This window comes from Porcisia hertigi, chromosome 11, assembly GCF_017918235.1.
Source record: "Porcisia hertigi strain C119 chromosome 11, whole genome shotgun sequence".
NCBI lineage: Eukaryota > Euglenozoa > Kinetoplastea > Trypanosomatida > Trypanosomatidae > Porcisia > Porcisia hertigi.
The window spans coordinates 146,803-174,035 of NC_090570.1; the positions used below are offsets into that span (position 1 = coordinate 146,803).

At 57.8% G+C, this 27,233-nt stretch overlaps 8 protein-coding genes across 8 annotated transcripts; all 8 read left to right on the top strand.

Annotated features, from left to right (window-relative positions):
- Nucleotides 1–895: 895 nt before the first annotated feature.
- JKF63_06993 (uncharacterized protein) lies at nucleotides 896–5,050 on the top strand (the record flags this gene model as incomplete). Its single annotated transcript, XM_067902938.1, has 1 exon — nucleotides 896–5,050. One exon carries the CDS (start codon nucleotides 896–898, stop codon nucleotides 5,048–5,050), a length of 4,155 nt encoding a protein of 1,384 aa, XP_067758947.1.
- A 1,640-nt stretch (nucleotides 5,051–6,690) lies between these two features.
- JKF63_06994 (uncharacterized protein) lies at nucleotides 6,691–9,240 on the top strand (the record flags this gene model as incomplete). The annotated part of the gene is made up of 1 exon (XM_067902939.1): nucleotides 6,691–9,240. One exon carries the CDS (start codon nucleotides 6,691–6,693, stop codon nucleotides 9,238–9,240), a length of 2,550 nt encoding a protein of 849 aa, XP_067758948.1.
- A 1,321-nt stretch (nucleotides 9,241–10,561) lies between these two features.
- JKF63_06995 (uncharacterized protein) lies at nucleotides 10,562–12,841 on the top strand (the record flags this gene model as incomplete). The annotated part of the gene is made up of 1 exon (XM_067902940.1): nucleotides 10,562–12,841. The coding sequence occupies one exon, from the start codon at nucleotides 10,562–10,564 to the stop codon at nucleotides 12,839–12,841; it is 2,280 nt and encodes a 759-aa protein (XP_067758949.1).
- An 852-nt stretch (nucleotides 12,842–13,693) lies between these two features.
- JKF63_06996 (uncharacterized protein) lies at nucleotides 13,694–15,943 on the top strand (the record flags this gene model as incomplete). The annotated part of the gene is made up of 1 exon (XM_067902941.1): nucleotides 13,694–15,943. One exon carries the CDS (start codon nucleotides 13,694–13,696, stop codon nucleotides 15,941–15,943), a length of 2,250 nt encoding a protein of 749 aa, XP_067758950.1.
- Nucleotides 15,944–16,827: 884 nt separating this feature from the next.
- On the top strand, nucleotides 16,828–18,489 carry JKF63_06997 (uncharacterized protein; the record flags this gene model as incomplete). The annotated part of the gene is made up of 1 exon (XM_067902942.1): nucleotides 16,828–18,489. The coding sequence occupies one exon, from the start codon at nucleotides 16,828–16,830 to the stop codon at nucleotides 18,487–18,489; it is 1,662 nt and encodes a 553-aa protein (XP_067758951.1).
- Nucleotides 18,490–19,307: 818 nt separating this feature from the next.
- On the top strand, nucleotides 19,308–21,641 carry JKF63_06998 (uncharacterized protein; the record flags this gene model as incomplete). The annotated part of the gene is made up of 1 exon (XM_067902943.1): nucleotides 19,308–21,641. One exon carries the CDS (start codon nucleotides 19,308–19,310, stop codon nucleotides 21,639–21,641), a length of 2,334 nt encoding a protein of 777 aa, XP_067758952.1.
- Nucleotides 21,642–22,106: 465 nt separating this feature from the next.
- JKF63_06999 (uncharacterized protein) lies at nucleotides 22,107–24,044 on the top strand (the record flags this gene model as incomplete). Its single annotated transcript, XM_067902944.1, has 1 exon — nucleotides 22,107–24,044. The coding sequence occupies one exon, from the start codon at nucleotides 22,107–22,109 to the stop codon at nucleotides 24,042–24,044; it is 1,938 nt and encodes a 645-aa protein (XP_067758953.1).
- A 550-nt stretch (nucleotides 24,045–24,594) lies between these two features.
- JKF63_07000 (uncharacterized protein) lies at nucleotides 24,595–26,847 on the top strand (the record flags this gene model as incomplete). Its single annotated transcript, XM_067902945.1, has 1 exon — nucleotides 24,595–26,847. The coding sequence occupies one exon, from the start codon at nucleotides 24,595–24,597 to the stop codon at nucleotides 26,845–26,847; it is 2,253 nt and encodes a 750-aa protein (XP_067758954.1).
- Nucleotides 26,848–27,233: the final 386 nt, after the last annotated feature.

Below are 27,233 nucleotides of genomic sequence, written 5' to 3' on the forward strand. Positions count from 1 at the left end.
CCCCCTTTTGTGTTTTTTGTTGTTGTTGTTGTTTTGTTACCCCGTCGTCGTCGTTGTTGTTGTTCTCTCTACGTGTGGGGGGATCGTGCGTGCTCGCTCTTTCCTCCCCCTCTCTCTCTCTCCCACCTCACCCCTGCCCCCGCTCGTCTGCTTGACTGCTCGGTCTTTTTGTGTCCGCGTTTACATTTTCTTGTCTGTACTTTTGCCCCCCCTCCTCCCTCCCCTCCCCCTCCCCCTCCAATCCATCCATCCATCCATCCCGGTTCCTCCCCTCTTCCTCCCCCCCCCCTCTCCCCTCCAAACGTTTGTCCTGTGTGTTTGGCTAGGCCACACTTGACCTTGGTGGTCCCTACAAACATTTATATTTTTCCTTTTTATCTACTTATATATTTGTTTTTTGACGCCTTGAATTGTAAACTTCAATACGCCCATTCAAGACTACTCTGGTGGCTCCCTCCCTCTGCCCTCCCCCTGCCCTCTTCAAGCACCCATCCGAAATAAACACGGCAGGGGAGGAAAGAGCAAGAGCTCTCGCTTCAATCCGTGTATACCTGCGCGTGGGAAATCCCCGTGTGTGGTGGTGGCTGTGGTGGTTGTTTTGCTATCGTGAAGAAGTCGTGGCATTTAATTGAGTCAATCGAATTGTGTATTTGTTGTTGTTTGGTGCTGATACTGTCTGTGTGTGTGTCTGTGTCGTGTGTGTGTGTGTGTGTGTGTGTGTGTGTGTGTGTGTGTGTGTGTCGTGTCCCTCACGTCCTCGTCTCACGCTGTGCGTTTTTTTTTCCCTATCTCCCACACACATTCCTCTGTTCTCGCGTCCTCTCCGTGCACATCCCTCTTTAACATTTTGTTGGACGACGCCCTCTTCTCCCCTTCCACCTTGTCCCTGCAAGCCATGCCATCTGCTGCCAAACATGTGGCACCAGCCAATGTGCGCGCGGCACTCGACTCCAAAATCGTGCCCGCCGCTGCCACGGCAACTGTGGCGCCTGCTCCAGCTGAGATTCTGATTCACCCCCCGCAGCAAGTCGAACAGGGGACACCGCATCAATCCAACTCCCACGCAGCCGCAGTCCCAGCAACAAATAATGGCCAGAGCCCAAAAAAGTTGCCTGGAAACGCAACCGCTGCAGTGGCAAGTGGAAAGAACGTCAGGAACAGTGGCTCTGTTGCCCTCAGAGCTGCTGCATCGTCGAAGCTGCGAGGTCGACCGTCTCACGTACTGCGACGCACAACTGCCGACTCGATGACCGCCCATAAGGACTTCTCTACACCCTCATCTGCCACCCGAGCTCTGTCGATGCGACCGCAGTCGCAGCCGCCCTCAACCGCAGTCCCGGAAGAGAATGCAAAGTCGTTGCGCCGTGTGCTCTTGGGTACCCCAGGCGATCTAACCGGCAGCAGCAGCAGTGTAGTGAAGAACGGTCGTCCCTTGGGCCAGCGCCGCTCACGCTTTGTAGACCCCTCGACACATGCGCACCGCGCTCCTGAAACTACGCTCACCGCTATTCAACGGCAGCAACGCAAGGTCGCGTCGACACAGGAAAAGCGCAAGGCGGCATCCCTGACCACCTCGTGTGGGGTCAATGGCGCCACCCCCACTGTCGATTGCGCGGCGCTGCCTCTGCGCTCGAGCCCACAGAACCTCAGCGCTGCGTCCACCCCTCAGCGGGCTTCGGCCAGGCTGGAAAGTACGGACAACGAATCTCGTGAGCCCCAGCTCATGGTTGTTGCTGAGGCGCCATCTGCTACGGTCAAGGACGCCGCGTTAGAGCCAGCGCTGGTCTCCGGGCTCGCGTCTACGTCTGTGTCTGCGACGTCCGCCAATTTCGAGCAAGCCGCATCCTCACCCGCGGATTCACACATCACCACGGACAGCTCACAGACGCAGCTCCTTGGCGCCGCCACCGCCACCGCGACTGCCACCGCGACTGCCACCGCCGACGAGTTTAAGGTGAGAGAGAACGGAGACGCTGGCGTTTCGAGCGATGCGGTAGTGGCGGCCACGGCGGAGAAAACAAACGCGGAGGTGGGCACTGCCGCGCTGCACAAAGAGCCGGTCATGACCACAGAGATGCTTCGCGACAAGCACATCGTCATCTCCCGCCCCTCTATCAACCTGCGAGCGATCCGCATGACCGACCTTATGCGTCCCTCAGATGCATATAAACTGACACTTCACCCAACACACCAGCGCAGCGCACTCGCCCGCCGCTCCCGCCATCTGTCCAAGGTGTTGAACGTGTTCCTCACCAAGTATCCTCTCATTCGCAAGTTGGCAGAGGAGATGGGCTTTGTGATGGAAACCACAGAAGAGGAACTCAACGAGTACAAGTTTAACCTCTGCTGGAGCGACACGGTTCTGTCACTCATGCGGCTCGTGCGGCTGAGAAACTGGCAGCGCACCAACCACTTCCCCTCCATGCATCTGCTCTGCCGCAAGGGCCACTTGGGAACGACGCTGGGGAAGCTTCGGCGCAAGCTGCCCTCTCACTTCGCATACTACCCGCGCACGTGGTCGATGCGGAGCGAGCGGGCTCAGTTTACGCAGTACATCGCGGCGGTCCGCCAGCGTCGCATCCTCAAGTACTTCATCATGAAGCCGAACTCCGGCTGCCAGGGCCGCGGCATTGTTGTGGCTCGGGATCCGCTGACGGCGCTGGATGAGCACACCATCGACAACTACATTGTCCAGGAGTACGTGCACCGCCCACTGCTGCTAGAGGGGAAAAAGTTTGACCTGCGCGTGTACGTGCTGCTCACGTCCATCCGTCACCCGTCTATTTTTCTCTTCGACGACGGCCTCGTGCGCATTTGTACAGAGCCGTACGAAACCCCGAATGAGGAGAACGTGAAGCAGCCTTGCAAGCACCTCACAAACTACGCCGTGAACAAGAAAAGCTCTGACTTCGTGTACAACACCAATGTCGAGCACATGGACGTGGGAAACAAGCGCAACTTTGGTTTCCTCAACCGTTGGCTCGCAGAAGGCGGCCACTCGCCCGACGCCTTTTGGGATGAAGTCGGCTTTATCATTGTCAAGACCATCCTCGCCGCACAGCCGATCATCGCGAAGGTGTACGACTCGTGCTTTCCCACGGGCTTCAACGACGGCTACTGCTGCTTCGAGGTGCTTGGATTTGATATTTTGATCGACAACAAAATGAAGCCGTGGCTGATGGAGGTCAACCACACCCCGTCCTTTGCCACCGAGACGCCGTTGGATTTTGACATCAAAAGCAAGTTGATCTCGGAGGTGTGGAACATCATCGACTGCAAGGCCACAGACTACGAGAAAGATCGGCAGCGGGAGCGAGACGAGTTCGCAAAGCGTAATATGCCACCGTGGGCAACCAACCACCCCCTCTACGGGAGCCAGCTCAGAAAGAATACCTCGCGCCGCTCGGCCGTCGAGGACCCGGAGGTGCCGCTCGACCCAAACCCCGCGTCAGCGGACCCCCAGTCCAACACCGTGGAGGAGATCCCGCCTTACGTGCATGCCCGGCGAAAACTTGAAGACACCAAGCTGAGAAAATTCAAGCGCATCTATCCGTCCCCCAACGCAGATGTGCAGCTCATCTACGACTTGATTCAAAAGCTGGCGAAAGTGGAGTCCGCCAACAGCCGCCTCTACTACAACAGCACTGTGGCCGCGCCAGTGCCAACGTCCATGTCGTCACCGCTGCCGAGCGTCCGCACGAATGCCACTCTGCCCTCTCGGGCTCGTCCACCGTTGCTGGGTCCGCTGCTCACAACCTCGCGTGGGGTCAATTCCAACAGTAGCCCCGGTACGACCCTCCAGCAGCGCGTGCTGGCCACATCGTCGATGCCAAACACCACTGCAACAGGAACGCCGACGGACACAATCCCTGACGTAATACACATCCCCTCCAGCCCTGTCTTCACCAGCCCTCCCGCTGCTGTGAACAACACGACCTCGTTGACTGCCTCCTCTGTCTCACCGATTCCCTCGGCCCGTTGCGACGGCCAACCGTCCTTCACCACCACCACCGCCCCCTACAAGCTAGTAGAAAAAGACATACAACGTTCCCGTCGTCCCTCGTCGGAGGCCCGCAGCGGAGCGCCGACGACTTCCTGCACCCCCACCACTCGCAGCAGCACCACGCTATCTGAACGTGAAGTAACGACATCCCCCCCGAAGGCGGACGTAAAGCCGCCTCAGACGCTGCGTGTTCACACGCCTCGCGTCTCGCCCCTCCACGCCACCCACAACCCGTCCTCTGGAACGTCGGCGTCTGCACCGCAGCAGGCTGGCGCCAAGGCAACAGTAGCCCCTGGGGGAGGGGCGGTGAGCGCGGTGAAGCCGCACGTGACTGAGGTGCATCGTCGCGTCGCCGGGCATGCGAGCAATGTCATAGCGTTGAAGGCAACTGGCGCCAAGGCAACAGTAGCCCCTGGGGGAGGGGCGGTGAGCGCGGTGAAGCCGCACGTGACTGAGGTGCATCGTCGCGTCGCCGGGCATGCGAGCAATGTGATAGCGTTGAAGGCATCTGGCGCCAAGGCAACGCCGGCCGAAAATGCCACGGCGGCGCCTCCCAGCCCCCCGCTGCATGCGGCAGTGTCGATGAAGGAGAACAGATCAGACGCAACGTGTGTGGCCACCAGCAACGGCCACCCAGCAGTTCACCAGAAGGGTGTCATGGCGACGCCGCCGCATGGGGCCATCGCATCACATCCTGCGGCGAACCGACCAATCAAAATCTCCCGTCGTACTGCCCCGCAGAAGAAGCTGCAGACGATGACGCAGGGGACAACGCCGAGCGGGTCTGGCCCACCACGTGCGAACAGCCACGAGCTCACATCTACGCATCGAAAGTCCATCTCGCTAAATGGCACCATGCCTGAACTCGATCTTAGCGGTGTCGCACACTCTCGACAAAAGTCGCAGGATCGAGAGCTGCACAAACCTCCAGCGCCGACCGAAGAAGAGCTGGCGCGGCTGGCAACACTGCAGGCGATGCTGGACTACGAGGCCGCCGCCGACCCGCAGCCGGACGACGACGACGACGACTACAACCTGACTGAGTGAGCGAGTGACACGTAGTGTCTCTTCCTCAATGCATCTGCCTGTGCATCATGCTCCTTTTTTTTGTTGAACAACGGCCTTTCAGGAGGGGGGAGGGATTAAGAAAAGTGGATAATAGTCTGGAGGGCGGCACCCTCCTCCCCTCCTCTCCCCTTCTCTTCCCCCTCACTTCATCTCATCTCCCCCATTTTGCCGCATTCATTTTTTTGTCTGTTTGCGTGTGTTGTTTTTTAGAAAACCCCGACAAGCTGCACATTTCATAACGTCTGTGCTTTTACCTCCCGCGTGTGTGTGTGTGTGGATAGAATTGTTGTTGTTGTTGCGTGCTTAGCTCTTGAAGAGACAGGTATGAGGCGGGGGGGAGGGGGAGGGGGAGGGGAGGGGGGACGTATCGCGTCTCTTCTCCCACCCACCCACCCACCCGCGCATACGCCTAAACTCCTCACCGGAGTGTACGTCTGTTTCTTTTGTTTTTAAGTTATTTGGTAATCAAACTCATAATACCCCCCCCCACCCCACCCCACACACACACACACACATACGCACACCTTTTTTTAGCTTTTTTATCTCGTGTATGTGTCTGTGTGTGTGTGTGTGTGTGTGTGTGTGTGTGTCAGTGTGTCGCTGCGGTGGTGCCAGCAGTGACAAACGACAGCTTTATCGATGCATTTGAGCGAGACACATCAAGGAGGAGAAACCGCACATGGGGCAATACAACAGACGTGTCTACCCTACACACACACGCGCATGTCTGTCCTCTTCCTCCCCTTCGCACTCCTTTTTTTTTTCGCCTCACATTGACTTCATTTCTGTTTCTTGAAAAAAAATTAAAGAAACCGATCCCTTTGATCCTCTGCCTTTCTTCGATGCCCTACACTGCAAGAAACCACACACTAACACACACGACCACGCTCCCAACAACAGGTGGGCTGCTCTGTTCCTGGTGAAGAGGTTGTTGGCATTTCTTTGTCCAGCTCTGTTCCTTACTTGTTGTTTTTTCTGACATCTCGGTCTTGTTTTTTTTTGTTGTTGCTGTGCTGTGCCTCTCGGTTGTCCTCGTTACTTTTTTTTCTGCGTGCGCGCGTGTGTGTGTGTGTGTGTGTGTAAGGAGGGGGGGATTGCAGTGACTCTTTTAGGATATGCTCAACGTTTTATAAACATGAAAAGCAGCCAAATGAACGAAGACAAAAAAATGAGAGAGAGGCTTACACCCCCCAAAAAAAAAAAATAAACTGCGTGCGTCTTTAGATACATATATGCATGTATGCCTGTGCGTGCGTGTGAGCCCGTTGCATCTTCATCCTCCAAGACGATCTGGTGCGGACGTGGCCACCGCTTATGGGCACGAAAGGGGGAAACGAAAAAGAAAGACGCAGCAAGACAATCTTAATCACAACTTATATCGAGGCCAAGCACACCCTCTCTCTCCCCACCCTCCTGCTTCCTTCGTTATCCATAATGTCCTCCCCCCTCTCATCCCCCCCCCCCACACACACTCATCTCCCTCCCTCCCCACGCCAGTGTATTTGTGCACTTACGCTTCAGTTGCGAACAGCATCTTCCCATCCTCCTCCCCCCCCCCCCCACACACACACACACCAACACACACATTTGCGCTGAGAACGAGGGAGTCGCCGTGACGGATGCCTGCGAAGCGTCGCCTCGCCTCAAAGTCGCCGTCGTCGCGGCAAACAGCAGCGGCGACCGCACCTAGTCCGGCCACCACCACCACCTCCTCCTCTGCTCGACCCACCGTGAAGTCCCCAAAGGGAGAGTTGCCGCCGAAACGCAGTTCGACTGCTCCCAAAACGACAGTTCGCACGCCGCGCGAAGAGAACACAGAGGGAGCCACCAGCAGCGCCAGTGTGAGCGTGAGAAGCCAGAATATCTCCAGCTTCGATAGCCCCCGTAGCCCCCGCGAAGACAGTCCAGTGTTCACTGCGTATACTTCCGAGGCTGAGCCCAATGCGCACGGTTACGATCGCCTTCACGACATCATCCTGCAAGACAGTGACGCCGACGCTGACGGTGGGGATGGTGAGGCCGACGACGATAACATCATCCTGTTCCCACACGCTGAGGAGCTGGCAAGTACTGCCGCCGGTGTCAACGGTGGTGACGACAAGGACCGTGTAGTGCGCCTGGGCACCACACAACACCTCGATGAGTCAGACAGCAGCGATGACGAGGCGACGCTAAACCGCGTCGGCGACATTCCGTTGGAGTGGTATAAAGACGAGGACCACATCGGCTACGACATAGAAGGCAAGAAACTCATGAAACGGGAGCGCTCAGCGCTGGAGCGGCTGCTGGAGGCGACGGATGACCCGAACGCCATGCGCACCATCTACGACGCTCTGCATGGTGAAAAGAAAACACTGTCGAACGCCGACCTGCAGCTCATCTTCAACCTGCAACGCAATCGCACAACGAACTCAAACTATGACATGTACTCTGAGGTGCAGGAGGACACCGTCGTCTTCGACCCACTCAACCACCCCCTCGCCCGCAGCGGTGGCCCATCCAAGAAGGCGTTTGTACCGGCTCTGCACGACATGAAGGTCATTGCAAAGATGGTGCGGCGCCTGCGCAAGGAGGAGGCGGACCGCAAGCTGCGCCCGTCCAATGAAAAGGCGGAGCAGGAGGAGGGGGATCTTCTTCTTTGGGACGATAGCCACGTGGAGATGGACACGCACACGCACTTCAAGTACTTCAACCGCATCCCAAAGCCGAAGCTTCCCCCGCCGGGCACCTTTGAGAGCTATCGCCCACCCCCGGAGTACCTGCCGAGTGAGCGCGCGAAGCAGCGCCATGCTCGTCTGCGTATGATTGACCGCAAGGAGCACTTTCTGCCCCAGTCCTTCGACGCCCTGCGCCACGTTCCTTTCTATCATCACACCATCCAGGACCGCTACCAACGCTGCCTCGACCTCGCCCTCTTCCCTCGTGCGCAGCGCACGCGGCTCGTGGTTGACCCCGACAAACTGCTGCCGGAGCTGCCTGACCCGAAGGACCTGCGGCCGTACCCGGAGAGGCTCTCCTTTCACTACAAGGGACACACGGCGACAGTGCGTAGCGTGTCGGTAAGCCCGAATGGCCAGTATCTCGCAACTGGCTGCGACGACCATCTCGTGCGCGTCTACGAGGTTCAGACGGGCCGCCTCATGAAGCGGTACGACATGGGGGCGCCGGTGCAGCAGGTGGAGTTTTGCCCCTCCAAGTCCCTCAACATCCTCGCTGCGGCCGTGGAGTACAGCCTGGTGTTCATTGTGCCTACCTTTGCGGCTCATACTCTGGTGAACGACCACACGATCCGCTTCCTACGTGCGCCGGGGCTGTCGGCAGGTCAGAGCGGGGAAGCACACGCGCTGGGCGCGGTGGATACACTCGGGGGTCGCGCGGTGACGCAGACGACGCTCGACGCGGATGAGACAGCGCACGAGGCGACAGAAGACCTGCACGACATTGAGGAGCGCGAGAAGCGGGCCGAGTTCATCGATGCCAGTGCCAAGGAGCGCAATGCGGGCATCGTAGTGAAGATCGCGATGCACGCCAAAGTGAAAAAGTTTTGCTTCCACATCAAGGGCGACTACATGTGCGCCCTATGCCCCAAGGACCACGTCAAGTACCGCCAGACAATCATGCTGCAACTCTCGAAGCGGAAGGTCTTCTGCCCTTTTCGCAAATTCTCTGAGGTTGTCACAGACTGTCGGTTCCACCCGCGAGAGTCCCTCTTCTTTCTCGCAACGACCAACTCCGTGCGGTGCTACAACCTCATGGCGCATCGGCTCCAGCGTCGCTTCAAAGCCTCCGGTGGTGTCACGACGTGTGTGTCCATCCACCCTGAGGGTGATAACTTTCTTGTCGGCGATACGACTAGCCACACGTCCTGGTTCGACATGGACTTCTCCGACAAGCCGTACAAGCGCATGCGCTCGCACAAAGGAGTGGTTAACACTCTCGCCTTCCACCCCAAAACCAACGCGTACCCGCTCTTTGCCACAGGCGCGTCGGATGGGCAAGTGCATGTATTTCACGGCATGGTGTACGATGACTACAACAAAAATGCCCTCATTGTGCCGGTGAAGATCCTGAAGCACCAGCGGCCCGTGTACGCGGTGACGTGGCATCCGACACTCGCGTGGCTCTTCACGTCCACCGAAGACGGTGTGGTGACGGCGTGGACTGAATGACGCACCGCACTCACCCCTCTCCCCCACCCCCCACCCCCACTGCTGTTCGTCTGCCCAAGGCAGCGCAGGAGAGCCACAAATCCAACAAGCATGCGGTGTACTGTGCGCCGTCAGTTCTCGGCCTGCGCCCTAAAGTGGGGAGTAAAAAAGAAAAAAAAAACGGGGGGGCGCAAAAAAAAAAAAACAACAGCAGCATCGACGGGAATCACCCGTCATTCTTAGTAGCGCACGTGTGTGTGTGTGTGTGTGTATACATGTGAATATACATGTATATTCACATGCACGCATATGTTTTGGTTCTGCAGCGGTCGGTTAACCAATAAAGGGCTTGCATTTCGGTGCCGGGGAGGCGGGAGGAGTGGGGGGGGGGAGGCAGCGGTGGTGGTTGGAGGGGGTGCGGCACACGCGCTTGCCTCAAGAGCCTACACTTGTGATGGTCATAGCAGACAGCTCTATCATCTTTATTGCTGATGTGTAGTTGTCGTATGGCCACGAGCTCCCTCTTCTCGCTCTTTCGCCCTGTGTATGTCCATCGGTGTCGGTGTGATCTAATTTTGTGTTTGTGTGTCTTCTATTTTCATGTGGGTGTGATGTTTTCTTTACATATTAAGCAGATTAAAGCCACACTCTAATCTATCGCCGCCGCCGCCCCCACCCGCTTCTCTCCGATCTCCCCACTCTCTGTGTGGCGTGCCCTTCACTCCGTGCACACCAACCACGGATGACTTCCCCTTCCCCACTCCATTCCTCGCTCATTCACTGACGAAGCACAAATGCAAAGAGGGGGGAGGGGAGGAGGATTAGCAGCGAGAAGTACAGCACCAGCACACAATCTAAATCGTCCCTGCCGCTGTGTGTGTGTGCGTGTGTATGTGTGTAGTTCGTCCTGAGAAGGAAAAACACACATCCACACACATCTTGACGCACGCACACACACACACACACACACACACACGAGCCTGTCCCACCATCCCTCTCTCTCTAGGGGGGGGGGGAGTGAAGTAAAGTGAACGACGTGTGTGTGCGTGCGCTCGCCGCACACACTGCCCCCGCTCCCACAATCAGCATCCACAACAACACTGCCATCTAGGGCAGGTGAATCACGTAGGTGCAAAGTGTTTGTGTCGCCATCAAGCCTCCCCTTCCTCCTTTCCGCCCGCTCCTCTTCCCCCGCCACTCCCCACCCACCCACCCCGACACCACACCACCACACACAGCAGCAGCAACAGCATTTGAGTGTGCACCCTTCTTCATAGACACGTGCCTACACACATCGTTCTCGCTCGCCGATTCCGCTTTTTTTTAGCCGCATGACATGGACATGCGAGCAGACGACTTGACCTCGGCCTTCACCGCGGGAAGGCCCGTCTACACAGCCATTGCCGTTTGCGGCTGCGGGCATGACGGTCGACTCGGCATTGGGCAAGACGCCCCATCGGCCATGAGCGAGATTGCGCTGATAGATGACTTCCTTCCAGCCTTTTGTGGCGCCACCACCACCGTGGGAGAAGTTCGTCAGGTGGCCTGTGGAGCCTATCACACTCTAGTGCTAACGAGCACTGGGCTCTACGGTTGGGGCCTCCATGAGGATGGACAACTTGGCCTGGGCCGGCCATCCACTCCCAGCACAAGAGCAGAAGCTGGGGATAGCGCTCTCAGCAGCCTAGGTGCCACCGCGAAGGTGGTGCCAACCCACGTTGATAAACCTCTTCAAATCCCCTTGGCTGAAGTGCTGCGTAGGGACGCGGAGGTGGAGGACGTCCCCATCAACATCGTTTCGGTCCACTGCGGTGCCGATCACTCGTTCGTCTACACGACTGCGGGTGTTTACGTGACGGGTCGGAACGACTGTGGTCAGCTTGGCCTCGGGCACACCAACAACGTGTACACATGGACTCGACTCTGCGCGGCACTCCCACTCCCGAAGACCCCTGACAGGAATGGGGCTCCGACAAAAAAATCACCGTCCGCCGCTTCGCCGATTTTCTCATACCTGCCGAGCGCGTGCGACTCCGATCGTGGCGGTGTACACGCGCGGCTGCTGTACGGGCGCCTCACGCATATTAGCTGCGGCACTCATCACACCCTTCTCGCCTGGAGGGACGCGGTTATCCTTCGCGCGGCAGCACTGCAGAGCCCCGACTTTCAGCAATCGCCCCTCAACTCGGGCGAAGATGCTGAAGCTGTCTACTACCCGTCCTTACTGATGGCATGCGGCCGCGGCGACTTTGGCGAACTCGGCTACGACGGAGACCCATGGGAGGTCCTGCAAGCCAAAGCACAGCGGCAGGAGCGCGCGTTGCGCTCAGCGCTGCAGCATCAACAACTCCACGGTGGCTCTGATGACGCTCAGCACGGCTCTAGTGACAAGCCCTACAAGTTCAAGTGGAAAACTGGAGCCGCAGTCAAGCCGCGGCGTCCTCCCTTCCACTCGGCCTTCTTCGAGGTGGTGAGGGGCCTGAAGCATCTAGAGGAGAATGTAATGATGATACTTCCTGTCGATTGTGTGGAGGAGGTGTGCGCAGCTCTTCTTCATCGAGATTGCACAGCGCATGGACTGGCAGAGGACCTGATCCGGCACCTCCATGAGCGCACGGCAACGAACAGCACGAATCTCCCTCCCACCGGATCCACCCTCGAGACCCCCAGCGGTGCCACAAGTCGATGGGAAGTGGCAAATCTGCAGGCAATGCATCTCCACTCCGCCGTCACACTGCGTCGGCGCGACGCAGCAGCCGCGGTGCAGCAGCTGGTCCTTCACTGGGGCTGCTACTACTGCTCTGAAATCGAGGACGAAGCCGCATCCCATCCACGGGATGCCTTTGGTGATGTGATCGATGCGTTCGACAGTGACGATGCTGGCGAGGATGCCAAGGCGCGCCGCGGCTGGTATGGAGGAATACATGCCGGAGAGGAACGCCTATTGCGCTACAGCGTGTCCTGCGTACCCGCAGTGGCAGCAGCACAACCCTGCGGTGCTCCCTCCTCACACGTGACAATGCTGCAAATTATGGGCAGCGGAAACCTTGGTCTCGGCACAGACGACAGCTTCGCGCCCAGCTGGGTCAATCTAGCCTGTTCGGATGATCCCAGGACTGCAGGAAGTCAGTCGACGGCGCAGTCGGTGGTGGGCCGCTCGCATTACCTCATCTGGATGGACAACCAAGGGGTGAGCAGCTCTGTAGGGCCCTCTTCAGAAGCAGCCGTATCTTTCCAGGCGGAGTCGGCGGTTGCCTCATTATCTTGCGTCTTCGGCTTTGGTGAAAACCTACACGGACAGATCGGTGCACCTGCGTCGCGGGTCGGCGATGCGTCAAACGAGGATGTCGTGGTGACCCCACGGCTTGTGTTGCGAAATGGTGATGTGCTGCGCGTTGCCACCGCTGTGAAACAGTCGCTGCGAGACACTGCGGCTGCACCTGCACACCATCGCCGCACCCCCTCGGCAAAGATTTATCTCCCCCTCACAACCGCGGCAGTGGTGCATCACTACGAAGTAGTGGCGATTCGTGGGGCGCAGGCCGGCGCGCGGCACTCTCTCTTCCTTGTCGATGTGCGTCCCGTAGCCGCGGCAGCGGCGCCCGTAACGACAGGCGTCTAGTCCAGCAGACGTCACACAGCTGCCCATCTCTTTGCAACTGCCATCTACTGTGCACGTGTGCTTGTATGCCTCTGTGGGTGTCTCGTCTCTTGGACGACCGCCCTCACCCGGCGACTCTGAAAAATGGGCAACACAAGCAAAAGAAACATACTCAAGTCGGTGCTGCGGAGGTGGTCGCCGTCTGGCATGCCCGTTTTTTTGTTGTTGCTTCGGTGCGGCCCAGTCCTGCAATTTGACGGCACAAATATCCGCATGGGGCGAGATGGGAGTGGGGGTGGTGACTCGTGTGTCTTCTGCGGTTGCCCACCCCCTTTATCCTACTCGCCAAGCACTTCCTCAATCTGCACTCCCCCCCTCTCCCTCTCCCTCTCCCTCTCTTCCTCCGTTTCCGTCTTGGTGCTCAATGAACCTTTTTTTTTCTCCCTCCGCACTCTGCGCCTGCGCCTGGCACAGCTGCAGTTTTGAGACCGCAGATTGAGAGTGGGTACGCGTGTGGCGTGCACATGTCGCCCCCCCCCCTGCCCATCCCACACGATAAGGCATTTTCACACGAGCAAACAAGGGCTTAGAATAACGAAGTCTCTAGAGTGCATCGACGCTGGTGTTCTCGCGATGAGGCGAACCTCCAAGTGGCATCAGCAGCCCTCCTATGTAGGCACTCTCAGCGGAGCCAAGCGCTCGCACCAAGTGGTGGGAGCCATGGGAAAGTCAAGCGTGAATAGTCGAGTGCTGCCTACGTCTACAAGAGCTTTTAACCCTTCCACCGCCGCATCGCTTTCCTCTCCCGGTAGTCTCCCATGTCTGGTCACCCCCTGGCTGCCACCAAGAGTGAAGTGTGTCACCAGTCACTGCATGACATCAACACGGGTTGCCGCCGCATGCGCGTTCCGCTGTCTCGCTGTCCTACACCTCGCCGACTTGGTACCACAGCGTAGAGCCCTATCCACCTTCTCTTCGAGAAACGCACAGGAGGAAGGGAGCACTGCCACCGGCCTCGCTGCGGGTGACGCGGCCGGTATCCCTGTTGCACCAGCCCTTCTCTCTGAAATTCGCGCGGTTCTAGAGAGGCAAGCGGACCAGACATGGCTGCCTGTCAGTGACCTCTACGCTGCACTGCCGTCGCACGTTCGTCGAAGTCACGTGAAGCCGCACAAGTCCATGACGCATGTGCTGCACAAGTGCACCCGTGAGCTCGGCATATCACTGAGCGCAACGGGGGTGTACTACGCTAAAGGGAAGATGCCAATTTGCGCAGCCGCGTCGATCGGGGGGACCTCTTCGGCGCCGACCGTTGTCGGCAGCGCTGACAAAGTCTGTAAAAACAAGGCTAACGATACTGTTGCGGAGGGTGGTGCCGCCTCGGGGAGACCCAACGCCAACGACGCCAGCGTGTCCAAGGCAACTGCACCCACCCCTGATTTCCCATCATCATCGCCAGAGAAGAATATCGCCACCATCCCGGATGCCTCTCCTTCCCCTTCAAAGAGTGTGGGCCCTGTGGACTTCTTCTTCGACGTTCACTTGATCGAGATCCCAAATCCTCCGCGAGACTTCGATGCGACCCCGTCGTCGCTCGTTGTAGATGGGACGCACTCCAGTGCGAATGGCGCCGTCATCGCGGTTCGGGACTTCGTCTCGCATATCCCGCCCTTCTTCGTCCCAGTGACGGAGGTGCTCGAAAACATGCCCGGCTACACAGCGGAGCATCTCGAAGTGTACTTGAACGTCAAGTCGTTGGAGCTGGTTACCGTGGCCGGGGAACGCTACGTGCGTCTGTATGGCAACTACGGCGATTTGTCCCTGACTGGGTGTGAAGTGTCAGAAAAACTGTATGCACGCTACCGCCCCCAGGTGGCTCTTGTAGCGACGTTTGAGGCGGCCTTTGGGGGCGTCTACGAAAAGTGGATGCCGCTTCCAGAACTACTGCGCCGTGTAGGACCGGATGTCGCGGCACAGCTGCCCTACGAAGGTCCTGCAGCCATCACCTACTTTGCCCAGATGCAGCACCGCTTTGCCTTTGCAGTGCGGCAAGTGCCTACGGAGGGTGGAACTGCAATGGGGGCATCTTCTTCGCCGCTCTTCACCACTGAGGCCGCGGTGCTTCTGCGGAAGCCCGGCTACTCCGGTCTCTCCGCGAACAACACACCAACGCCCAAGAGTTTCCAAGTACTAATAAGCCTAGTGCCGGCAGACATGCAGGTCGACGTTGACGTCGTCAGGCGTCAGCTCACGTGTGATGTACAAGCGGAACTCGACAGCTACTACGACGGACTGGAGGGGTTCTTCGCCGCTCACAAGTCGGTCTTCTTCATTCCACCAGAGACGCCGACAGTGGTGATGCGGACACGCTATCGGTTGCGCACACAACGCGCAAAATTGCCCCTAGAGGAACAACTGCGCATCGCCACGGACGCCCGTGATAAAGCACGCATTCGAGTGCTGCGCCGCAAGATCGCCTTCCGCGACAACCCGTCTCACCCGCTCCACGACCCAGAAAACCTGGCGAAAGAGGTGAGCAAACACCTCCCACGCCGCGGGTTCGTGAGCCTGAGAACCTTTCTCAAACGCAACCTGCCGGAAGAGCTGCTCATGTACATGCCCAGGCGGATGCGTAGCTTTTTCAGTAACTACCCTCAGTACTTCACTCAGTTTGAGTACCAAAGCGCGGGCATGTGGTGCGTCTGTCGGCCTGATCAACCCCTGCCCCGCGGAGTGATTCGACAGAACTTCAGCGACGGCGATCTTCTCCGACTCATCGCCGAGTTCCTTCACCAACGCGGCGGTCGCGCGGCGTCCATGATTCACACGAACCTACCCTTCGGCGCTCAAGAGGTAATTCGCCGTAGGTACGGCGGTGTGTACTTCTTCGTCATCCGCTACCCTCAGTACTTCAACGTGGTACTCAAGACGGACAAGGAGAACGTGAAGAGCAGTGCCGTGGTGCATCTCATCCAGGTGCCAAACCAGGAGTTGTCAGACGCCACGTTGGCGGCAAGTGCAGCCTCCTTGCACAACCCGAGCGCACCAAGCCATGATAGTGAAGACCATGAATGCGGCGCCGACGAGGACAGCGATGACTACCTCGACGACGGCTTGGATTGAGGATGCGTCAAGAAGAAGGGACACCGCACACGCACAAAATACACATTCCCTGACTTTTACTCACAGAGTCCAGCAAAACTGTAGCGGAAGAATGTGTGTATGTGTGTGTGTGTGTTTCTGCCATCGATCCACCCACCCCCTTTCCCCTGCACAAAACAAGACGGAGCTCAGGGGGGAGGGGGGAGGAGGGGGGGACCAAAGAAAATGAGAACATGAATAAATAATCAAAGGACACACGCACATGAACATAAACATCGTACATGTATGTACACGTGTGTATATGTGTCTATATATATATATATGTATATATATAGTATGCTTTGACCATTGCCACCGGCACCCCCCCCCCTTCCTTTCATCGCTTCCCCCTCCACACACACACACACACACGCATCCAAACTTCCCTTTTTCTCAGAAATAAAAACTGAAGACGGTTGCATCAACCGTACCTGTGGCATAGACAATCCGATATATACACACACATGTATACATCTCAACATAAAATTACGTACGGTGTGTTGGTGGCCAAGTGAGAGCTTCTTTTTTTATTTTTTTCTCGGGCGGTCAAAACATCTCTCTCTTTTTTGTTTTGCCCCCCACCGAGGGCATCGTATAGGCTCACACTGCCACACACATCCACCTCTCCCTCCCTCCCTCACCACCACCACCACCCCCACCACCACCACCACCCCCGCCTCCTTATTTACAAACGTATAGAGAAATATTTTCATGTAAAAGTCTGGTTCAGCACTATCAACTTGCTTGTGTCTTCTGGGAGGCCATAGTGGACTGCAGTGTACACCGGTGTTGCTCCCTACCCCCTACACCCTACCCCCAATACACACTCACACCTCTGGCTGTGTGTCTCTGCTTTTGGGTGAAGTATGGAGGTGGATCTTCGACACCGCGGGCTGCAGTCTTTTGACCCCGCCGAGTTCGCCAACACAGATGAACACCTGCAGCTCCTTCTGCAAGTACGGCAGTTGGATCTGTCATACAACTCCCTGTATAACATTCGAGGACTTGAAGGGCTGACGCATTTGACCGTACTGAACATCTCTCATAATGGACTGCGCTCCCTCAGCGGTGGACTACCGCTGACGCTGCGGAAGCTCGATGCATCGCACAACAGCCTCGTCTCGCTACAGAATGCCGCTCTTCTACCGTTGGAGTCTCTCACCTCCCTCAACATTGCCTTCAATGATCTTGAGGACCTGCGAGGGGTTCCCAATGTAACAGCGCAGCTGACCTACCTTGACGTGCGGAGCAATCGCCTCACCTCCCTGATGGGAATCGAGCACTGCAGTCACCTGCACGAACTCCACGCAGAGGCCAATCTCTTGCGAGAGGCAGCAGACGTCGCTTCTATCAAATCCCTCCCTCACTTGAAAGCCGTCTTTCTATCCGGCAACCCTCTGTTCCTGCGGAAGCGCCAACTCGCCAAGCTGTATATCCTCTTGCCCTCCAGTGTTGAGCAGGATGACTTGCCCACTACGGCGCCTCCCAGCAGTGTACGCAGTTCTACAGCAGCACCACCCTCCGTGCCAGACACGTCGTCGGTCAGCTCGATTGATCGAAGCACCGTCGCCTCTGTTGCCGACTTCCGAGAGGGGATGCGTCGCGGCAGCGAGCAGAGCAGCGCAGACCGAGTCACAGCACCGAAACACGTGCATTCGTCCGCAGCAACCTTTTCAACCACCACAGCCCCTGCCCTCGCTGTTGGCGTGGTGGGAGGGGCACCAGACAGCTCCACATGCCCACGTCGTCCCCTACCGCGTGAACACCGCCTTGTAGAAATCCCCGGCTCCGCTTCCATGTCCTCATCACCTGACTGCACGCATGGATCATTGACATCTGGGCTCTTGCACAAGAGCGACAGTCATGGTTTGGGCATTGCAAATCACCTCCTCCCCCCATGTGACACATCATCGCCTCTCGGACAGGGTGAAGGGAGTAACAGCGATCTCATTCAAGAGGAGCTGAGGGAGCAGCTCGCGCGCGTCACTGCAGAGCGAGACACATATCGACGAGAAGTTGTTTCCTTGCGTAGAGAGCTGCGGGAGTTGCGGCAAGGGAATACACAGCAGTGGGAGGAAGAGAAAGCAGCGGATCCAAACCGATTGGGCCAGCCATCTGTGCACCACTCCTCAACTCCCGCACTACACAGAGAGGGCACTTTGCGCAGTCCACAAAACAAGCGTCTCCACACACAGCAGCAGGAGAAGCAGCAGCGGCAGCAGCAGGGGTCGTCACCGGCGAATATCCTTGCGGTAGAGATGTCCGCCCACTCTTCTGTTTGCTCGCAGGACGGCGAGGTCAATAACCCTGAGTCGTTCAACAACAACAGCGATTACTTTTACAACGCACCACAGCACAGAGATTTGGTGGCGCGTGCAAGCGTGTATTCGCCGCCGCTCAAGTGGTTGAACACAGCGCATAACTCTTCCCCCACCACCACGGGCAGTCCTGTGAGTCTGTCAAAGATGAGCAGGCGTGAGATGGCAGCGCTCTTCATGGCCAAACTGCAGAACTCCTCCTCTCGATAATAGGTAAAAGAGGTGCGGCGCCCGTCCTCTCTCCCATGTCAATGACGTTGTTATGTTGTGTTCCCCTTTCCTCCCCCCTTCCGCTGCTCTCGCTGCCGCAGGTGTGCACGTGTTTCTGTGGGACAATGTTTAGTAGTGATGTGAGGGCAAGCTCCACGCGCATCCTTCGTGTGTATTCGTGGGCACCATCACCCCCAAGTGCATATCCGCGTACACACTGGTTGCTTGTGATTGGAGAGCTTCTGTGTGCAGTAGTGAGTAGTCTGCGCCTGCCTGTCGCTTGACACGAAAGGTGGTGTTCACGTAAGAGAAAGAGAGAAAAAAATAAATAAAGGTGATCCTTGGGCAACAGAAAGGAGTGACTGGGCTGGTGTGGGGGACCTCTCCCCACCTTCCTCCCCTCCCCACCTTCCCCTCCCCCTCCCTCCCCTCCCCACCATTGAAAACCTCGGGGCGAGCGCATGACGTGCTGCGAGTTCGATTGTCGGTGATTTATTTCCCACTCATGCCTTCCCCCTCCCCTCCTCGTCCCTCTCTACGACCTTCCGTTCCCTTTGCCTACGATGTGAATTGGGGATAGTTGGATCAGCGAGGTCTAGCTCGGCGCGCTCTTCAGTGCGCACCCGATATGCCAGCAGATTGATCTCCACACAGGGACACACACAAACCCATATATGCATCTATCTATATATTATACATAGACAATCGCACACACACATATATATACACGCACAAGCAAACAGTAATATAGAGGTGAAGAGCGCAGTGCGCCGCCGCCACCAACCCCCCTCCAATTCTACTCTACTCTGCCTTCAGCCATGCTGCAATCATGTCGCCGGCTCTTGAAGACCCTTCCGTTTGTTCCGATGGCCCTCAGTACCCTGGACATGCTGGAACACCGCCTGCAGGCAGCTGGGTTGGGTGGCACCACCAGCACAGCTTCTGCTCCCCAGTTGCCAGCAGCGCCGAGTGGCCGCAGTGTGGAAGACAAGACGCACCAGTTCAAGTGGTTCAGTAACAGTGTCAGTGCCCCATTCTTCGTTTCCCCAAAGCACGACGGTGTGAGGCTCATCTCCTACGTCCCCCCGACGATTGCGACCCAGCGGCCGTCATCAAAGCAGGCTCCGAGTAAAGCAAAAAAGAAAACCAGTTCCACGACGGGCGAGTCGTCACCGCTGATGACGTGCTACACGCGCTCCGGACGGCCCATCTACGGTCTCTTCTGGATTGAAGAGGAGCTGCGCCTCTTGCGAGCCCTTTGCGGTGATGCCTCGCTTATCATAGACGGGGAGCTGTACCTGCATCGGACCGACATGGACACCTCACCATTGGGGCAGGAAGGCCAGGCGGAAACCCTAGTTGGAAGAAAAAAAAGGACAGCTGGGACTCCGCTGCTCCCTCCCCACGCCAACGGGACCCGTCCTCTGCCCGCCACAGCTGACACATTCCAAACGGGCTTTCTCGCTGTCGCCGCGCTTGTCAAACGACTTCGCGGCCCCACAAGCCGGTGCGCCAGCGAAAACGATATCCTCCAGTATGTCCCTTCGCTGCCTCGCCTCTGCATCTTCGATGTTCCGTCCTACAGCCCGTGCGCCAACCCACTAGCGCCCCCCACGTGTACTTCGCAAACTCCCATCTCGGTGGGACCAGCATCGCTTCTTCACGCCGGGGCCCGAGTCCCCCTGAGGGATGATCGAAGCTCTCATCGAGTCGTGGCAGAGATTCAGCGTGTCCGCAAAGACGTGGGCGCCGCACTTGGGCTCTACGACCTGGAGCAGCTGCGGGTTGTTCCTAACCTAACGCCTTTCTCGCAGCGACTTCGCGCCATGCACTACCTCTTCGAGCTTCTCTCGCGCGGCATGGAGTCCCCTGTGCTGCGGCAGCACTTCTGCCCGACGACAGCGCACATGTGCAGCGCACCGAAGACACGTGATGTTGGGAATCGTCGAACGCGTCCAGCTAGGGCGACACAAGTACACCGTCCAGAGAGTGACATGATTCGGTATCATGGCGGTCACTTTGTGTCTCGCATACCGTATCACCTTGTGGCATCCCTCGAGGACACCACGCAGCGGATCCTGCCCGTGTACCTCGGCGCGGGCTACGAAGGGGCTGTCATTCGCGCTCCCGTAAACACGTACGAATTCAAGGAAAAGACGAAGGGCACGCTGACATCCCTGGTCGCTCCGCTGCTGTGGCGGCCCACCAAAACCGGGAGAAGTGACGGAGGGCGGCAATTGAGTAGTGAAATTTACATGAATGGGGACAAAGGGAGTAGCCGAAGGGCCCGAAACCGCGCCGCTCTTCTTCTGTCCCTGAACAGCGGTGCTGCTTTGAGTGCAGCCACGCCCCTGATGGTGAGGGCGTACAGAGGCGATGCTCCTCGTCGTGAGCCAGTGCAACCTGTCTCGCCCTCCGACGCCGGTCTCACGGACGCTGAGATGAATGCGCTGGACGTCGTAGCCGTGGGCCGGCGGGCGGTGTTGCAAGGCGCTAAGCTGCCGCAGCGGTCACTGAGCGCTGTAAAAATACTTACATACCACGATCGCGAGTATGCCATTCTTCGCCCACTGCTGAAGGAGCCATCGACAAATCCCAAAACGCGAGAACTGGCCTCCATTCCCCGGTCTCAAGTGCGCGCTCTTGGGTACGCAATAAAGCCAAACACCGACATGGCACTCAGCGGCGGCGTCGACGACGACGACGACTACGGGGCCCCTAGCGCGGCCTGCGCCACCCAACGGCCACGTGGAAAAAAGACAATGCACACCACCACCGACGGCGCACACTCACTGGTGCACTTCTATGGACTGGAGTGCCTGGCAGAAAACGGACTCGTCTTTAATGTTTCCCTTCCGAAGATGACGCTCGCCCAACAGAAGACGCTGTTGCAGCACCTCCTCAGCGCGGGGAGCAACGTGGTTCGGGAAGGAGGCGGTACCGCATCTGCCTCCATCAGGACACGGAATAGACACAAGCGCGCGAGTGTAAAGGCGTCGTGTGGGACGGCAGCGAGATGCGCGGCTCCCTCAAAGATGGTCTCCCTCACCGGCCTTTACGCAACGGTAAAGTTTAGCACTCTTACAGAGCATGGCCTGCCTCGCTTTGGCAGCGTCAAGGCAATTCGTGGAGGCAAAGGATGGTTCATGTAACCTCTTCTTGGGGAGGCCGGGGGGGCGGGGGCGGAGCTCTAGTGCGCGACTAGAGTTAGAGAACGACAAACAGGAAACGCATGTGCGGTAGAGGAGCAGGTCGTCAGACTCTCAAAAAAAAAAAAACATTACGCACAATACAGGCACTGTGAGTGTCGCGAATGGAAGAGAAGGGTGGGAGGACGACGCCACTGGCTTGGAGAGGGGGGGCGGGGGGGAGGGGGATGCTCAATTGCGTTCCGTATGCACTTGCTTGCTTGCTCATGTATAACTTTTTCACACACACACATCCCATCACCACCAGCCATCCATCCACCCCACTCTTCGGCCTGCCTCCTTCCCTTCCACATCCTTCGCACGTTTTACTCGTGATGAACCACTTTAACAAAGCACTCGATCACATAACACACACTTTAGGAGGGGGGAAGGGACCGACGGCGGCGGCGACGGCGGCAGTACGCACACATGCGGAGGTCATGTGATTATACACCGCGCGATGCGCAGCGCGGAAGCCATAGCGCGCATACTCAACTACGCCATGGCAACGCTACCGATTCGAGCCGAGTCACCACCCCTGCAGCCTCCTTGAATGGGTGGGTAAGCTCTCGCCTCCTGGACTCGACAGTCCACATACTCACAGTGCAGCCGGCAGACCCGTTGCGAGTGCTGAGCGTTCGCTTTTATAGCGAAGCCTTACTGATTGCCGCCTACCCAACAACGGCGGCGCCGACAGGGGGGAAAGAATTGGGAGCGGAAGCGGAACAGGAAGCGAGTCGCGTGGTTCGTGCGATGCCTCCATCAGGGACAGCCAAGGGTACTGCGCTCAACGGCGGCCCAGCTAAGCAGAAGCCGTCTCTTAGCACGGACGGACGCGGTGCGGCCGTCTTCCCAGTGGAGCACCTTATAGAGCAAAAATGGGTGAGGCGATATCTTCAACCGTACGGCCTGCGCGCAGTGGCGCGGTGTGCGTGCGTGTGCCCGCCGTTGCGACCGCCGCCTGCTGCCCCAAGTCCCTTTGCGGTAAGTATGTCACCGGTAGGCAGTGCGGATGATCTCGATACTGCTAACGCTGGAACTGCGTGTGCCACGTCGAGACCCCTGCATTCCCAGTGGATGGACATGCTCGTCTTGCTGCATCGACAGAGCCGCATGTCGATTGATGAACTCACCGCTGAGGCCACACATCGGGACGCCCAATCGATCAGTGCGGCTGCCATACTGCCAGTCGACTGCCGTGCGGCTGAAGAGATTCCAACCTCGATAGTGCTGCTGTGTGTGATGGTGGTGATCGAAGAACACCTACGCTGCTCCGAGTGTGGCGAGGGAGAAAATGGTGCTTCGAGACCGCGCCAGCTGCGCCGCCGCCTGCAGACCTCAGTGAAGCTGCTCGGCCTGCAGCTCTTGGCAGCCTTCATGGACCTCCAGCACAAGGCTGAGAACACCCAGCGTAGCAGCGATGCCGGTGCTTCCGATCGATGGCAAGAAGAAGAGGATGTGGAGCAGCACAACCACAATGACACGAATACCCCAGCAGGTGACGCTCATAGCTGTCTCATTACACGGTATGTGTATCTCTTGTCCGCGCAAGAGCTTGACCAGCTTCACCACTGGCTGCACTGCCGCTTGGAGGAGTTTATCACGTTGACCCCTACACCACTCACGGCCGCAAGAACCGCCGTGGATGACGGCAACGGCGATGGTGGTGGGAGCGGTGAGGTGATCAATCCTAATGTCAGGTCACCGTTGGAATACCTTCAGTCACGCACCACAGCGTACCTTACCCAAGTTCTTGGATGCCCTGCCGATGACATGGCGGCGCCGGCTAGCGTGCAGAACGTGATGTCCGTGGACACCTTTGTTGCCTTCATGGACCGCCTGTCCGCTGTGCTTGTAGCCCACCAGCACACGGCAGTAGCAATGTCCATCGCTCTTTCTGCACGATTGCCACCGAAATCCACGGCTTCGGCCGGAGAATCTCGGCTGCCGCCATCCTGGGTAACAAAGCTTCTCAGCAGATTTGCTGATGCTCTTGTGCAACCGCTGAAGATTCTGCAAGGTGCTGCGATACCTGATCCAACCCCCTCTACTTTGCCGCTGGCGTGGAGGGTTTATGCGAACCAACTTCTCGAACTGTTGTCACCCTTCCAGCGCGATTTGCTGGAACGATACCCCCGAGAACCGCAAGAAGAAAACCCCCACCCCGGCACCTTTGACGAGGGCGTTCTGGGCAAGCTGCAACGACGGCTGCTGTCATGGACGGAGGAGGCGGAACATCGCTATGGCGAGCCTCAGAAAACAAACACAGCGGACAGCCCTTCTTCCGGTCTATCGATTGCTGAGGTGGTGAGTGCGTTGGTGTCGCATGTATTCGAAGCTTACACCATCACCCTCTACCCTAATTGATAAATTCACATGTATGCATGCAAACATTCAAGCGCGCACCCCCCCCCATGATGATGAAGCAGTGAACAGCACGACTTGTTGTCTGTGTGCGGGCTGCGGTGGTGGTGGTGGTGTTCATTCCTCTTGGCGGCTTGCCCTTCTCCCCCCCCCCCCCCCGTCAGAGTGCCATACTTTTGTGCGCCTCGTTCACCTTGTCGTGGCATTCGCAAGTGTCGAAGTGAGAAGACGGAAGCGAAACCAGAACAGCTCGTTCTAAGGGAGACTTGGCGAGAGAGACGTCCCAATGCCCTCGCTCACCCTCTCCCCAGCCCAGCGACTTCTCCCGCACGCGCTCCCCTTCCTCCCTTTACTTTTTTTCTCCTTTGCCTTCTCCCACACACTACATTGTCAATCTCTCACCTACAGATCCCTGGCCGACACGGACGCAAGTGCGCTCACAGACGCACAACAATCAGAACACGCACAGGGGCCACACCTCAATTACATTTTTTTGTTGGTTTGTTTTTCCCCCTCTTTTTTTTTTCCGCCTGTCCGAGTGTTCCTCAGCGCCATGGGTAAAAAGGCAGACTTCGCCCGATCGCGCTTCAAGGAAGTACGGCAGAGGCGCGAAGAGCGCACGCAGCGCTCGCAAGCAGAGCGGGACCGGCGCCACGGAGTCGACACATCGGATCGAAAGATCGACAAAGTTGTTGTGCAACGGCCCCTACCCAATGAAGCGCAGCAAGCACTTCTGATTGCTCAGTTTGCGCAAGCATCCCGACTGGCCGCCCCTAGCAAGGACATGTGCCTCCTGATGCGACACTACGCCACGGTGACAGAGGAGGAGGCGGGGCAGAAAAGCGAATCGACGACGGCAGTAACGACAAGTGCGGTGTCAACTAAACTAAACACGCGCAAGCGTAAGCGTGGCGCGGACTCTGAAGAGGGCCCCGCTGCAGGTATTGCTTTCCTTGACACCATCGCGGATGCCCTGATGCAGACCCAGAGCACACCGGTGGTTGTAGAAGAAGAAGCAGCAGCAGCAGACACCGGAAAGGGTCGGGAGAAGGCTCTGGACGACGGAGACGACGATGATCCGATGACGGTGCTGCAGGACATCCTGCAGGATGACAGCGGCCGCCGCGTAGTTGCCACCCTACTGGCCTCCTTGAACGTAGTGCGGAGCACCAAATGCGATGCGGTAGCTAAGGCAGTACTGGAGGAGTTTGAAGAGAACGAGTACCTCCCGCAGCACCACGTGGCGTGTCGCGTCATGAGCGCCCTCGTGCAGTTCGGCTCAGATGCCACGCGGCAGGGTGTGCTGAACCTATTGCGTCAGCGCAGCACAACTACCGAGGCAGTGGAACGGTTGCTCTCTGACCGCCACACCGCGGGAACCGTTGAGCAGCTCCTGAAGAGCTACGGCGAGGCGACGGTCGCCTGGCTGTGCGAAGTGCTCTCCCTCTCCACCCCTGCCACCACCTCGCTCCCTGCGACAGGATCCGGTGGAAAGAAGAAGGTTGCCAAGCAGCACAAGGCGGCCGTTGCGGCGGCGGCAACTGGTGAGCAAGTCGCCACCGAAAAACTCATGGAACTCATTAACGGACCGGTGTCTGGTCAGATTCTCCTTCAGCTCGTCCACACCGACGCCCGTCGAGGGCTGCTGAAGCGCCTGTCTATCACTGACCTCCTCCAGAGCAAGCGCGGCACCTCGTTCCTGACGCACTTGTTGACGCTGACGGCCTCGGGCTCCTCGAATGAGTCCGATGAAGCCAGAGAGGCAGAGGCTGTGGCTCTCTTTAGCGACGTACTCGAACGTCTCGGGAATGACTTGGGCGAGATGGCGATTGACAAGCGCGCGAACTTCGTTGTTCAGGGGCTGGCCCAGCTTCTGCCGGCCATGGGGACGCAATGCACGAAGCAGCTGGAGCGCCTGGAGCGCGGGCTGGGCGGCGCTCCCGGCATTTCTGCTTTGGTGGAGCACGGCAACGGTGTGCACGTCGTTCTGTCTCTCATCGACACTGCCCTGAAGCTGCCCTCGGAGTGTGCGGTGGAGGGCCTGGCGGAGAAACTGGTTACACGACAGAATGTGACAGACCTTCTGCAGCACAAGCACGGCAGCCTCGTGATCCGTCGCCTCATGCCCCTCATCTCCCGCAAGGCCTCCAAGGTGGGTCGCCTCCTGCAAGGCATAGTGGAGCAAGACTTGTCGAATCTAGTGTACACGGAGGCTGGCAACTTGGTCGTGAAAGCCTACCTCACTGCGCTTGGCAAGTCTGGTGCCTCGTTGTTGGCACAGAAGCTAGCCAAGAAAGGAGATCTTCTCTCCATGTGCCAGAGCCCGTACGCGTCGCACGTGGTGTTTGCCTTATTTGAGCTGGTGGACCCGACAACGCACACACTGCTATGCAACGCTCTGAAGCCGCACGTGCTGCCTTTGTCGACACATGTGAATGGCCGCTTCATTGTGGAGAAAATGATCGCCGCCAGCCGCGATGTGCGCGACGACGTGTTGCGCCAATTTCTCTCCTTGGCCCAGGAAAGAGGAACGCAGCACCTGCTTTGTGCCCTGCTTGCCAAAATGGACGCCCGCGGCAAGCAGGCCTGCGTGGAAAAAACAATCATGCCCAACCTCACCGCTCTCGCAACGCACCAATGTGGTTCGATCGCGTTGCAGAAATTGATGCAGGCGGAGCCGACGGTGCTCTCGGCAGTGCAGCAGCGTCTCTCCTCAAACTCTCTGGTGCGGAGCGACTTGGCTCAGAACTTCTTTGGGAAATTCGTTGTTCAGATTGCACAGCAATCAGAACAGGTGCAACACTAGCGGCAAAAAAAAAGGGGGTAGTCGCTTCACGTGTTATTGCATAAGCTGCCCATGTTTCTTTGGCTTAAGCGAGTTAAGGTGCCTCCCCATGTAAGGTGGAAGGACATCACAAAGGCGCGCGCGCGTCTGTCTGTCTGCGTGTGTGTGTGTGTGTGTGTGTGTGTGTGTAACACGTCTAATGCGACGTCAAATTACTTTTCTCTTCCAGAGTCACCTTCCCATCTTGCATCGATGTGGTTTATGAAGGTCATTAACTATACCTGTATGTATGGGTAGCATTGCTCATGTGCATCGGTCGATGTGCGGGGGGAGGTGCTGTGGGGGGGGGGGGGGACATGTTGGCTACGCGACCCATGCCCCAGCGTGAAAACTAAATTAAGTTCTCC